Genomic DNA, 15992 nt, shown 5'->3' on the forward strand with positions numbered 1-15992 from the left:
GTGGAGAGCCCCTTGGGAGGGGGAGGAAATGAGGCTGTCTTTGAGTGTGTGGTGCCCGGTGGCCACTTTTCTGCTGACCAGAGCCTGGCTACTGCTCACTATGCTACAAATTGATTGAGAGCTGAAGAAGAAAGCAGAGTTGTTAGAAGCATGGACAATTATCCTGGAGGATGACGTGCAACAACTGGCCACTCCAGCCTCTCACACCAGGGAACACGACCAACCCAGTGGTGAGTTGGGGGAGACCGTGCATCTCCAGGCACGACCTGTCGTGCATCAGAAAGTGAAATGCGAGCAGCCTATGGGACCGGGTGGACAACCAGTGGGGAATCCACAGGTGACCCAGTTTACCATATATGTCGCGTATACCCAGGTTGAACTGGTTGACTTGGGGAGACAGTTCAGGCAGAAACGGGGGAGACCCTGACTGCTTGGCTGTTGTGGTAATGGGACCTAGGGGTGGATAGTGTGATGTGCTCTGGTGAGGAGATGGAGAAGTTGGCCTCCATTACCATACACCTGTCCCTGAGGCAGTGGCTGCAAAATAGCCGCAGATATGCACAAGGTACGGGCGAGGTAATCACTCCCTGATGGACTGGGTGAATCCAGCTGCCCGAACCATGTGGGCAAATGCTGGAGAACTGCCCAAGATTGTTAGTAAATGGCAAACATATGCTGAGCTGGTCCAAATAATTTGACAGCTGGGGATGTGGCAGTCCATGTTTAATGTGAACACCATGTTTAATGTGGCCCGGACGATGAAAATTTTACAGGCAGCATGAGAGACATAGTGCTGCAAAATGCCCTGTTCAACATCCTTTGGGTCACTGATGGCCATACTGGCCCCATACATTGGTCGTCCTATACATGAAGTAACGACCATGATAGCGAGCTTGGGTGAAGTAGAGGATAGCAGACAAGCAAAAGGGGTCCGAAAGGTGGCCTAAGACCAAACCCCAAGAAATGCTCGGGATTTTATCCCAAAGGGACCAAGCAACTAGCTGTAAGCAGACGTGGCTTGACTTGCTTGCAGTAGGGGTAGAAAGTAAGAAAACTGACTGGCAACCAAATGTGGTTCTGTTTGCCTTGTGGCAGCAACTGCGCCCTGAACAGCGTTTCAGTAAACATCTGGAAACAGGTAGGTAGCAAGGTATGCTCAGTGGATTTGAAAGACTTTTTCGTTGCTCCCAAAGAGGCAGATGACATGTTCAATTTTGAACAGGGAGCAGGCCAAGATACTCGTCTTTTGGGGGCAGGCGAGGACCAGAGGCCTCATGTTGAATTGGCAATACATTGGTCGAGGACAAATGTGCAGCGTGTTTTGCGATTGGTGGATACAAGAGCAGAATGTAGCCTGCTATATGGCAATCCAGATAAGTTTCCAGGGGCCACAGTTCGTATAGATGGCTATGGATGACATACTGTTGAGGTCAAAGTTGTATCATTGCCATTAGGCATAGGAAGATTATCCCCTCGTGCATATACTGTACATATATCCCCTGTAGCTGAATACATCTTGGGTATGGATGTACTTTATGGTTTGCACCTGTAAAACACAGTTGGAGAGTTTTCAGCTGCGGATATGGACAGTAAAGCCTGTGTTACGAGGATATGCTAAACATGACCCACAGGTGTTACCCAAACCTAGACGTGTAGTTAATGCAAAACAGTATCGCCTACTGGGAGGACATGCAGAAATAAGTGTCACTATATTGGAATTAGAGAAAGTTGGCATTATTCGTCCAGCTCATAGACCAGCGTGTGAAGGGTTTGTGAATGGGCTCAAGGGGTCTGTGAGCTCCAGACCCCAGCCCTAGCTCTAGGACCTAGCAATGTTATTTAATTTGTGAGTCTGTTTCATCTGTAAAATGGATGTAAGGAAGACACCATCTCACAGGATAGTTGTGAGGATTATAAGGCAATGTGTGGAAATTGTACAGCACATAGCTCAATAAATGAGAGTTCTCTAATCCTCCTCCAACAACAAAAACAAAACCACAAGTATTAAGCTTTCAAATCTGCACATATTTATCCCTTTATACACTCACAAGTAATTTACCAGCCTGTCCTGACTTCCCCACAATTGGGTGGGAGAGAAGTATAAAACATCATTTAGTAATTTTGAAGTTGTTACACACTTTGAAATAGTATCAAAGCAACTATGTGAAACAACTGCAGGTGATCTGCTTTGATTTTATTTATATTAATGTTTTATTATAATAGATGTATAACCCTAGTGGATTCAAAGGAAATCGATATTTGTTATTCACCTAGCAAAACTTCTCAGTATTAAGTAACTTATATGTGTATCGTGCTTCACAATTTACAAAATGGTTCCGAACACATTATGTCATCTGATCCTCACAACCATCTTATGGAAAAGGAACAACAGATAGTATATGTCTATTCTACAGATGAGATAAATGACACTTACAAAGAAAATACTAATAAGTGGCAGAACAGAGACTTAAATCTAGGTAATTTTATTTTTTAAAAGAAAATGGCTTTTATTTTTTATTATTGTAAAAATGAACCACGCTAAAACCACACTACATACATATCAGAATCACTTAAAATAAAAATAGTGACAATATCAAATGCTGGCAAGGACGCATAAAAACTGTCTCTTGTACATTGATGGTTGGAATGTAAAATGTCACAGCCACGCTGAAAAACCATTTGGCAGTTTCATATAAAGTTAAATATGCACTTAACATACAACCCAGCAATTGTACTCTTGAGCAATTATCTCAAGGAAATGAAAACTTAAGTTCACACGAAAACTTATATACTAATGACTAAAAAGTGAAAACAATCCAAATGTACCTCGATTGGTGACTGTTTAAACAAACTATGGTACATCCACAACATAGAAGACTACTCAGCAATTTAAAAGGGATGAACTACTGAGACACACAACAACTTCAATGGATCTCAAGGACACTATGCTAATTGAAAAGAGTCAATCTCAAATAATTCCATTTACAAAATTGGATAATTCCATTTATATAACATTCTTGAAATAAATATAGAGATGGAAAACTGATGCAGGGGAAGAGGATGGGGAGAAGAGGAAGGATGTAGCTATAAAGAGAAAGCACAGGGAAACTTGTTGGGATAAAACAGTTCTGTATCTTCCTTGTGGTGGTGACTACATGAATCTACACATATGAAAAAACTGTATAGAGCTATACACACATAAAAATGAATGTATGTATAACTAACTGCTGAAATCTCAATAAGCTCTGGGGATTTTACCAATGTCAATGTCCTGGTTTTAATAATGTATTGTCATTATGCAAGATATTAGTGTTGGGGGAAACTGATAAAGAGTGCTATGAACCTCCCTGTACATTTTTGCAATCATGTGAATCTAAATTATCAAGTTTAAAAAGCTGATCCATAAAAATAAAAAGCTATACAAACTTATACGGAAATGTTAAATAAATATACACATTTTAAAAATACACATTATAGTAGGCTTTAACCACTTAATATGCTCTAGATCTTTTTCCATGTCTATAAACATAGGACCATTTTTAATGGCTATTATGTTGTTTTAGCATACAGATGCACCATTTTTATTTGTTAATTTATTTATCCATCTCCTTACTCGTGAACATTTAAGTTACTAGCAATTTTCTGCTACATAGCATTGCTATGAATGTCTTTACACATATCTTTCTACATCTATTTATGAATTTTTCTAATTATCTACTTAACATAAACTCGAGAAGTGAAATTGCGAGGTCAATGAAGATTTCTGATCTGATGAATATCACAAATTACATTCCAGAAAGATTTAACCAATTACCAACCAACAGCTGAGGCTTATAAGCTCCCACACATTGCCAAATTCGTAGAACTGCAAACCCAGACCTTTTGAAACCAAATCCAGTGATCTTTATACTCCCTGATAAGTAAGTGATGATAGTAAGCAAGTATAAGAATCTTTATTACCAGTACAGATTTTTTCCTTCTAAAATCACCTACAGAGAGGAATTCATAAAGGATATGTCTAAGTAGCAAATTATTACCATGTCACTGTAAATTTACAACAAATTCTATTCAACACCACCTAAATCCTTTAGTTATACCAAGCAATCAATTTTCGTATTAAATAACATGGGGGGGAGGGCCAAATCGATATTATACAGAGAGTTTGCAACCTCTTTTGGATTTAAACTGTTACAATCCTATGGTATGACAAGCAGCTCTGGCCTTAACTTCAAGAACAGTCTAGTGAATAGGATAGAGAAATGTTCAGTTGTCATAGAAAAAGTAAAACTTTAGCAAATATTAAGTAAAAACTTGTGGGTAATATTTTTTCATTATAAACATAGATGATTGACTATATTAGCCACTAAAGCAGAAAATGCCTCCACATGTCATCAGCCACAATTCATGAAGTGATAGAAGAGGAACAACCCTGCTTTGATGGGTAGATCTGTTCTCTACCATAACCTCAGGGAGACTCTCCATTAGTTCACGAACGAAGGAATAAAAAGACCAGAACTCAGTATTAAAGTATGCATCCCTTCATTAATCAACAAAGTACCACTGTTAGATGCCAGGCAGTTTTCCAAAACTGAAAATAAACAAGAAAGAACATTTGTTGGTAGGGGGGAAAAAAGCTCCTTTTACACAAAGCCTGTAGTTCAAGAATTCAAGTTTCTACAAGCAAAATAAATACATAACATGGGTCATCTAATGAACTAAATACCTATTCCTGATCATTGTCACATATGAAAATATGCAAAAGTTATATACAGTATTTTAGTCAACTGGTGTAACAGATCAGGCAGCCAACAGTTTGCAAGTGAAATACAACTCGAGTGAGGAAGCAGCATACATAAGCTGATAGCTTAATTGATGATCTGTGACCTCTATCGTGGACCTAATATGCAGCACCAGAAGAATTATTTGTGCCCCCTTTAGTGATTTCTATCATCCAACACTTTTTTCCTTTGTCAACTCTTCTTTTCTGCCAACCCATCTGGCTCTTTCTTCCTCATCTGTCCATACTTCAGATTTTTAAGTAACATAGGAGGTACCAATGGATACTGCCAGGCCATGGTGTTGGCCCTCAGGGATTAAAAAAAGAAAATAAGAGGTTGAATAATATATAATCTTAGAAAAGAAGCTCATAAGTTGGTTGTAGAATAGCATTGCAATCTAAAAAAAAGAAAAAATGTTTATTATCATATTCTCAAATCTAATATAAAATTAGATTTAAAAAGAATTTTCTTACACTGCAGAGAAAAATAATGTATTTTAAAAAACTAAAAATTATAACTAAGTACATGTTTAGCAGGACTGCACTGACAAAATCCACTAAATTCAGACTTTAGGGATGTTTGGCTAAAACTGAGTTAAACTGACCTCTGTGTTATATTTTAAAGAAAGTATTTCAGGAAGGGAGGAGGGGATTTAGGAAAAGTATTGTTTAACTTTCTACAGAAGAAATGTGTTTAAAGACACTAGTATATTAACTGCTGACATGCATATAAATTTGCTGAAATAGCTTGCATTTTGTATAGTCCTGTATACACTGTGCAAAGTTCTTTAACCTTGATTATTTCATTTAATTTCTTTTAAAAACCATGAGAAGTTCTCTGAGGAAACAAATATTCTCATTTTATAAGTGACAGAAATAGATTAGCTAAGTAACTTGTTCTAGGTCATAATATAAGAATAAACATATCTAACTTCTATTTAAATATTCTTTCAGTATGAATAACACAATAATTTAGACACTTTCTTATTAAAGCAAACCCAATATCAATCTAGAAACACTACCACTAATTACTCGGAAGTTCTATATATCTAAAAGAAGTGTCATAAATGTATTACTTGTTATAAAAATTATAAATGTGTTATAATCATGTAAAAAATTACGTAAATGATTAAGAATTAGAAGAAAACAGAACATTTTAAATCTGGTAAGAAAAGTGGTAAGATGATAGATGACTTGCAACTGCTATGAAACCAAACAGTTTGGTCAGGAAGCTAAATTTTTAGACTATATTTTCCCTAATTCATACCTTTCAGTAATTGAGACTGGTTTTATTTTACTTTTAGGCACACCAGTCTCATATGTGAATCTCAATAATGAAAGATGGTAAACTCACAGTTCACATCGTTTATAGAAAAGCAGATGGGCAAAAAGCTGTTGGGGGAAAAATTATAATAGACTTCTAAACACAGATTTGCTGAACAATCAAATAAATACATTTAAGTATAAGGTTCATATAATAAACACTGAAAATGCTCAAATCCCTTTCACTGAAAATTCTGCCATAAAATTATTTCAAAATTGACATCTTATATTAATAATGTCATTTTCAGCCCACAACGTACATATTCTGACAAAAATATAATGTTTGTCGGTTTAAGACATGTCCTGAGAAAATCGACAAGTAACTATTCAGAAAAGCATAGAAGCATTTCTGAAGATTTCTCCACCTTACCTTAGCAAAGAGAGAATTACAGAAATCATTCACAAAACTAACAAGAATCAGCCCATTCAGTGGTTAAACTCTGGGAAGGTTAATGTTTTAAAAGGGCCTATGCACAGGAAAAAGTCAGAGGATAAAAACTGCATCTAAATTTATTATAGCAATTTTTAATGCACCAAGCAGAACCAAAAAGGTGTTTATATTCATATGATTCACAAACAATCCTATATTCTGTCATTCAACTGCCAAAATGAAAGGAACTGTAACTATTAAAGTGTCAAAATTTCAGCACCTATCATGCTAGATAATATTGTATTTATTTTCTCAAGAAAGTAAGAGAAAAAATGACCTAATCTGACTCCAACCAACACAGTGGGAAAAGGAATCAAGGGTGAACTTGGGGTAAAACTTTACTAGGCCCCTTACTTTAATGCTTTAAACAATGCGTTATATTTTCCCCCATTTAAACTTTTAGTTTAAGGGAGTTATTAATCCTGAGCAAACTTAAGCATCTTCTAAAATGATTTTGCATAGAAAAATACAAATGAAAGGACAGAATGTAAAGGTTTTGACTCAAGATGTAAAACCTGAACTTCCTGTTGTCCCTTAATTTGAGAAAGTAAGATGCCAAGAAAAGTCTCAAATTATTTATTCCCTTAGCAAAATGGCCTAGTACATTATTCTGGTCACCATCCAAGCAAACCTATGAGAAAAGGATTAGAAGAGAATTTTGTAGCTATCCCAGGCCCCCCTTAAAGACAGAACAGATTGCTTCCGCCTGAAAAGTTCTAATAAAATTGTATAGAAAGTGTGCCAAAGAGAATAAAAATACAGAAACAGACAGGCATCAAAGATTCAAAGAAAAAGATAATTTTACAGTTACTTAATTGTTTCTGTCAGTTAAAGATTTGAAACCTAATTCCCTAAAAGTCTTTTTTCCTGTTTCTCAACTGAGGAAACAGATTAAGACTTTGAGAAAGAATCATTCCCGCCTTAAACAGAGAAGACACACTACATTAAGGCAGAGTTACAACACTGGACAGATTACCCATCAGCTTTCCTGTGTTATAATGGCACTCAAATATAAGGTACCTGTGACTATGACCAGTAGCCTTGAAAGTGCCTGAAAACGTGAATATATAATCTGGTGATTCTACTGGCCAGCTGCAAAAAAAAATTAAAAAGATAATATACTCTGGTGACTCTTTTCTCAAAGATTATCATATAATTTAATGTTGCAGCTCTTTAGTCATTTGAAGCTTAGTCTGTAGTTAGTCAATGCTTCCAAAAAGTAGACAGTGTAGTATAATGGTGTACAAAATTGTCTCTGGAGTTATAGAAACTTGGTTTAAATCTGGTTCTTACCATCTACTCACTGACCCTGGACTACCTTCCTAGGCCTCAGTTTTCTCGTGTAGGAGAAAAATAACAGACTTGTTTGTGAGAAGTAAACAAAGAGATGCACCCAAGGCAATGAGCCCAGGTGTGGCACACAGTAAGTGCTCAGTAAATACCTGGTAAATTAACAATGATGTTTACATTAGCAAATAATATTTTTATCATTATCTTTCATCATTTATCTTAGCACGATTTTTTTTTATATAATGCAAAAAAATTCTTCTGAGAGAAAAATCAAAATGGTAATTAGAACCTAATAATGCTAAAGAGAAATGGAGGCCTTTTGAAAGAATCTATAAGAGTACAAAAACTGAAGTTTAAGAAAACATTATATGATGTGGCAAATACATACAGTGGATATTATTCAGCATTAAAATGGAAGAAAATTCTGACACATGCCACAATATGGATGAACTTTGAAAATATTATGCTACCTGAAATAAGCCAGTCACAAAAGAACAAATGACTCCACTTATAAGAGGTACCTAAGATAGGCAAATTCATAGAGACAGAAACTAAAAGAGAGCTTTCCAGAGACTGAGGGGAGCGGGGAATGGGGAATTATTGCTTAATAGGTATAGCATTTCTGTTTGGGATGATGAAAAGGTTCTGGAAACAAACAGCATATCAAGTGTAAAGAACCCACTCTACTTACATAATTAGGGATATGCATAAAGACTTAGCTACAAGGAAATTTCATCATATTTTTCATGATTGTGTATAAAAATAAGAAACAAACAAAATGTTCAACATTAGCTACACAAATATTCATAAGACTCTACAACCATTTAAAATTATGTGGTAGGAAAACACTAACATGAGGGAAATGTGAGTTAAAGAAACAATACATAGAATATGATGATAAAATGTTTAAATGACAGAACTAAAAGGATATACACCAAAATGTTAACAATAGTTACACCTGAGTGTTATTTTTACCTTTTTTGTCTTCCTTGTGGTTTTCCATATTTAAACGTATTAAAAATGAACATGTCTTAATTTCGTACTAAGAAAAATGAGTTTTTAAATGCCTTTTGCCTTATATGAGCACCATCTAGTGCTCAGTATACATAATACAATTTTCATCATGCAGCAGAGGTTTCTGAAAAATGGCCTGTTACAAAAAATATATTGTTTAAGCACAAAGACAAATATTACTCAGTGTCTGGCATAATTTTTAAAACAGCTGAAGAATTAATTCAAGAGAGTCACAGGACTTTCAATCATCAGTAGTCATCAGAAAACTGGTTAAATTTCTGCTGCTTATTTTCATTCCTCAAATACTGCTCCTTTTTAAATGAACAGGTATTTACTCCTTGAAAGAAGAGGCAAGTCAGACATTTTACATACAGCATGGTGTTTTATTGTCCCTACAAATTTACATGGTAGGGATTATTATTGCCATACAGGCTCAAAGAGATTAAGTAATTTGCCTGAGTTCACAAAGCTACTAAGTAGCATAGCGCAGCTGCAAGGCAATGTCTGTCTGGCTCCAAAATCTATGCTCCCCCTACCATGCACATTTCACTGTCTCCATTCTTCACACTTGACTCAAAATGACTACACTTTTTGGCAAAACAATTCCCCTTAAAGAGAGAAGCTGTTGCTATATTGCTGAGCACTGTGCCCTCAAATCTAGAACTCTAAGCTCTTTAAACATTAAATGCTCAAATCGAATTTTAAAGGGATGCAGGACTTTACATTTCCTACATAGGAATAGAAATTCAGACCTTCATCATCGTGGGTACAGTACTACAGATGCCTCAGATTTGGTTTTCCCGCCCTATTTTTTCTTTACTGCTTCTTCCAATCGATCATTCACCCTACTTTAAAAGTAATCTCCCTAAAACAGAGCTTTGACCAAATCCACTCAACAAAAGCCTATATCTAATCCTCAGCTTTCTAACAGGTGTGCCAAAAATGGGTAACAGGTGGACAGATTCTGATTCATTCAGCCTTCTGTAGTCAGAATCCCCACAACCTTCAGAGCCCCCAAGCTACTCCAGACCACTCTAGACCTGAGCAGCCTTATCAGTTTACCCTGAAATATGTTGGAAAGCACTTTCAATGCTCTCCTAAAATCTGTTCCCAACGTATTACACCTGCTTCCCATGCCCTCCCAACATAAAGTGGAAGAAATCATTTCTACCCATACGTATAACATTATTCATTGCTGCATTATATGTGAGTACAAAACACTGGAACAATCCAAATGATAAAAGTAAATGGTTATAATAATTTTGATATACCCCATCAAAAAGAATGAGGAAGCTAATATATAGAAGGCTCTGCAAGATACTGCAATGAAAAAACACAAAGTGAAGAAGTGTGTTTGATATACATGCTATTATTTGTCTAAAAAGAGGGGAGATGTATGTGCATATTTGCTTACATATGCATTAAATAACATTTTATGAAATAACATTTGAAATAACATTCAAGAAAACTGATAACATTGGTTGCCTCTGGGGAAGAGAACCAGGCACATGGGGGCATAGAAGAAGGGAAACTTTCCACTTTACAATCTTTGTATTCTGTGAATTTTGAACCACAAAAATGTATTATCTTTTCAAGTAAAATAAAATTACAGCTAGCCTCCTAAATAAATAAATAAATTTTTAAAATTCCATCTACAGACACCACTGCCCCTCTATCTCTTCACACCATCACTGATACTAGGTAGGGCTCTAGGCCACAGAACAGGCCTGGATCAACATTTTCCTTCAGACAGGTTAGTATCCCACTGGTCCATACCTGCAGACAGAGCTGTGTCCTGCCTCAATGCCTTTGGCCACACTCTTTTCAAAAGTGTCTGAATTCTCTCACCTTGCCTTCTCCCTTTCTAAATCATCCACCTCTTCAGGGGCTCTGTTCACATTCCACCCCGTCCAAATACTTTCCAGAATCCTGTAATCCATGTACCATCCCACACAGTATCCACATACTATCGAACTTTCTATTTGTTTGGAACATGTGTATCTGATCTTATGGTTGAATTATTTTTTAGAAAAACAAACTTCATAGTCAAGAAGTAATCATTTCTGCTGAAGGACAAAGAGACTATCACAATGTGATGCAATTAGAACATCAAATAAAATGAAAACATGATCATGTTCTTTCTGATTAAAATCCTTCAATGGTTTCTACTGACATTAGGACAAAGTCGAAACTCTTTAGTATTTTTTATAAGAACCCTCAAATCTTCCAAACCTCCTCCCCTCACCAGTCCTCTGCAGTTCTATACACTTGACATGCTCTTCCTCACCACTGAGCTTTCCTTGTGGGCCAGTCTTCTCCAGTTCCCAGGCCCTTTCCTCTGGGGCTCAGATATCACCTTAAAGGTCATCTTTGGCTGCCTCCAGAAAGCAGACTGGCATGACTGGGAGATAAAGGTGGGAAGGAGACCTTTTATTAAATACCATTTGGTATATTCTGAGATTCAAACCATGGGAAACAAATTACCTTTCAAAACATAAGTGAAATAAGCACATGCCACTTCTTCTAGGAAATTTCTGACTCTCCCTGCTCCATTCCAGCTCAGGTAAGGGATATTCCTGCTGTGTCCATGTTTCCCTGTACTTCTTCTATAATAGCCTTTATCACACATCACTATACTCGCTTGTTGATTTACAGATAAGACGATAAGCTCTTTGAGGGCGAGAGACATCATCTCTCTAGCCTACATGACAGCCTGAGAAACAAACAGGTAAATAACAGTTGGATGCACAGTGAAAGGTCATCTGGCTCAGCGGTTCTCAATAATAAGCACAACACACATTATGATTATGTTACATGTACCATGTGATATGTGGGGATACTCACATGACTATGAACCAAAAATAATAAGCACAGGTTTGTTTTTTGTTTTTGCTGCTATTTTGTAGTAATTTAGAAACAGTATAAAATCAATGATGTAAGTATTTTAAAAACACCTTATTAAGAAAAGTAAACAAGTGCTGGCCAGTTAGTTCAGTTGGTTAGAGTGTGGTGCTGATAACACCAAGGCCCAAGGTTCGATTCCTATACCAGCCAGACACCAAAAAAAAAAAAAAAAAAAAATCGTATATTACTTAAACTTTACTCTTGAATTTTTCTTGATTTTATGTCAGACCATGTTTCGCAAGTAATTTTAATAAGATGACAAATTTAAAACTATTGAAGAATCCAAGTAAGATTTTGCACCATACCTGGAAACTCTAACATAATCTGATTACTCTGGTGCTAAAAATAGTTAATAGTAAGGAAGGATCAGATTAGTCCTAAAGACCTTATTAGTGTTTCTAAAATTTGGCCAACATCAATTTTTGGCTGCAAAAGTGGGCTGCACACAATGACAGCACACATGGACCCAAGGAATTCCAAGAGTGAACAATCTCAGATATATCTGGATTTGGAGTCTTCCCTACAGAGATTTGTCTTGGTTCTGAAACAATGCATAAACTAGGTAATTCCAGTCTCTGGCTCTGTCAATGAGAGAGCACCTGCTACCTCAAAACCTACTCAATTTCAAAGTTACACATCAACTACCATAATTGAGGAGCAGGGCAGCCAAACAAAATGACAGAAAGACCAAACATAAAGGCAACACCACCAGTAACCTACAATGGACAGCTTATCCACTTTACAGCTTTTTATACTTTCTAAGAGTCCTTTATTCCCTTCTCTATAAACAAGAGTGAATTAAGAAAAAGAAATGTCATAAAAAAGAATGAACACATGAAAACAGCAAAGGATCTTGAGAAAAAGCAGTAACTAACAAAAAAACTATAAAGCCATAATAAACTGTAAGGCACTGGCACAAGTTTGGCAAACTCGCAAGTTGAGAAATAGACAAAAATGGCTAAAAAATTATTCCCATCACTATTTCTTAAGAAGTTCATCTTTTTCCTCACTGCTCTGAAAGGCCAGCTCTGTATAAGTCAGGTATACATACATATATACACATGCACATGCACACTCCTTATTCTTAAGTATATTAGCTATTCTTAGTTGTTTTCTTTCCACACAAATTTTAGAATCAGCTTATCAAGATCCCCTAAACTCCCCAAACAAAATTGCCTTAATCTATATGTCAATTTGGGAAGAACTGACATTTTTATAATAATTTTCATTCCTTAAACGCAGTATATATCTGTATTTAATTAAGTCTTGTTTAACATCTTTTGATATAAAACCCATATAATTCAAACAGCATACATACATCGCACTAAAATTAACATAACTGAAAAGAAAAATTACTTTGGATAATAAATCATGTTCTCTTTTTTGCAAGGATTAAGGAAATGGTTTCAAATATTGTTGATGCTATAGCCATGTCCAGTTTGATCTTTCCCACCAATCACAGCCACCTTTAATTTCTGAAGGATCTCAGAAGCAATATGATACACAACTAATCTATGCCATCAGATAAATTGCAAACTAATTTAAACTTCTAAGGCCCAATCCAACTGTATCTGAAAGTTAGAAATCAAAATTTATTGCCAAAAGATATAAACAGACAGTTCACAGAAAAGGAACTATCAAACATCCTTAAACATATGAAAATAAACACAACTTTAATCATTAAAGAAATACAAATTAAAACCATAAAGGCCACTGTCCAAAGCTCATTCAACTGGATATCAAAAAGCAAAATAGGGGGCCAGCCCGTGGTGCTGATAACACCAAGGCCACGGGTTCGGATCCCATATAGGGATGGCCGGTTGGCTCACTGGGTGAGCATGGTGCTGACAACACCAAGCCAAGGGTTAAGATCCCCTTACCAGTTTTTTTTTTTTAAAAAAAAAGCAAAATAGAGCTGGTCAGTTAGCTCAGCTGATTAGAGTGTGGTATTATAACACCAAAGTTCAGATCCCCCTACTGGCCAGCCACCAAAAAAAAAAAAAAAAAAGTAAAATGACTGCAATTGGTCATAATGAAAAGAGAGAGAGAGAGAGAGAGAGAGAGAGAGTGTGTGTGTGTGTGTGTGTGTGTGTGTGTGTGTGTGTGTGTGTGTGTGTGTGTTTAGTTTACCCTCAAAAACAGAGAAATAGCCTGGGTTAAGATCCCCTTACCAATCATCTTTAAAAAAAAAAATTAAAAATGTCCATAGGGCTGCATTCCTTTTTGGGGACTCTAGAGGAAATCTGTTTCCTAGCCTCTTCCAGCTTCTAGAGCTGCTCCCATTTCTTGGTTCATGACCCCCCTCTTCCATCTTCAAAGCCAGCAAGGGTAGGTTGAGTTCTCCTCACATCACCTCACATAACTCTTTCTCTTCTACCTCCCTCTTCCAGTTTCAAGAATTCTTGTGATTACATTTGGGCACACCTGGATAATCTCTCTATTTTAAGGTCAGCTAACTAGAAACTTTTTTTTTTCTGGCAGCTGGCCAGTGTGGGGATCTGAACCCTTGTCCTTGGTGTTATAACACTGTGCTCCAGCCAACTGAGCTAACCAGCCAGCCCAGTTAGCAACCTTAATTCCATCTGCTAACTTAATTCCCCTTTGCCATGTAATGTAACATATTCACAAATTCTGGGGACTAGGACATGGACATTTTGGGGGGAGCACTATTTCGCCTATCACAATAAAGCTGTTAAAAAATAAATTTTTTAAAAATCCAGTTATTGAATATATGTGAATTTAATATTCTAGTCACACTATATTATTATACATATGTGAATTTTTATAGTAAAGGTTTAAAAATGAAGGGCTGGCCAGTTAGCTCAGCTGGTTAGACAGCTGCCTTATATCATCAGCAAGGTCGTGGGTTTGGATCCCGTACCAGCCAGAAACCAAAAAAAAAAAAAAAAAAAAAGGATTTAAAACTAAGATATTGTTTTTCACCTATCAAATCAGCAAAGGTCAAAAGTCTTAAAAGGTCAAAAGGTGTAGGGAAACAGATCCTGGTAGCAGTGTACATTGGTGCAACTTCCATGGAGCACAGTTTGGCATACTTACCAAAGTTACAAACACATGTATACTTCGACCCTGCAATTCTACTTCAAGGAATTTATACTACAGTTGGATTTGTATCCATGAGAAATGATGTATGCAGTATTAGCAGTTATAACAAAAGACTGAAAACAATCTAAATGTCCATCAAAAGAAAACTGATTAAATATATTCTATGGATACTCTGCAGCCATTAAAAATAAGGCAGGTGCATATGTGCTACATATACAAGACATATTTTACTTAACTGTGGAGAAAAGCAAGGGAAAAATAGTATGTGTAATGTGCTACCATTTATATTTAAGCAATTTTGTAAAACTACATGGGATATATGCTTAAATAACTTTGTACTATCTCTAGAAAGAGTCAAAAGAAACTGCTACCAGTAATCTAGAGAAGGGAGGTGGCTAAGTGGGGGAAAGAGAAGGAAAAGCTTATTTCCTACTTTTCCTACCTTTTGGATTCTCTACTAGTATATATACGACAGATAGACAGAGAGAACATTTTAAAATATTTTTTAAAAAACAGCATACCACACAAGTTCATGTGGCATACAAATTTTCAATCTCCAGGTAATCTCTTACCTGCTAGTTGGTGCAGGGAAAGAAAATGAGAGAAGCTGATTCCAGAACGGGTCATTTTCAGAGACAGATTCTGTGCCCGATAACTTTTTTAAGTATTCATTTTTAGGAAGATCACTGATTCTGCTGCTGTTTGATCCCATCTTCTAATTTGTTAAATAACTTCTCCTTAAGCCTGCATTTTCACAAGACAACCTATAAAAAAAAATGAAAAAAATGTTCAAACATTCAAAATAGTCATCATACTTTTCCTTCTCTAGACCTACATGTGAAAAACTGTAACCGCACTAAAGGAAATCCCACCTCTCTTTATTTATGAATATATTAGACATCAGACAACATGTGAGGCTAAAATCTTGTCTTAGCCAATACAAACACAAAAATCCGAATCTACACTTGTACCACAAATCTTAGAATGGGCAAACCTCTGACCAGGAAAATGTCTCAAAGCAAATTCATAACAAAGATAACCTATTAACAAACAGTCTGAAAAGGAAGCTCTTTTACTACTAAAACAATGGTGATAAAGAAATACAGAGACTGGATGGCTTGAATGTCCAAAGATGAGAAAGAATTCAAGTAATGACCAGGCGCTACCTGCACTTCTTGGGAGAATGGGAAT

General features: G+C 36.3%; 1 protein-coding gene across 3 annotated transcripts in view; it reads right to left on the bottom strand.

Moving 5' to 3' along the window:
- DYM (dymeclin) overlaps positions 1–15992 on the bottom strand; it is a 389485-nt gene that overhangs the window by 341279 nt on the left and 32214 nt on the right. For all 3 annotated transcript variants that reach the window (XM_063076501.1, XM_063076499.1, XM_063076500.1), the window contains exon 2: positions 15374–15565. In XM_063076501.1, the coding sequence (XP_062932571.1) occupies positions 15374–15513 (140 nt within the window). In that variant the 5' untranslated portion in view covers positions 15514–15565. The remainder of the gene's footprint in view (positions 1–15373; positions 15566–15992) is intronic.

This window comes from Cynocephalus volans, chromosome 13 (assembly GCF_027409185.1).
Source record: "Cynocephalus volans isolate mCynVol1 chromosome 13, mCynVol1.pri, whole genome shotgun sequence".
NCBI lineage: Eukaryota > Metazoa > Chordata > Mammalia > Dermoptera > Cynocephalidae > Cynocephalus > Cynocephalus volans.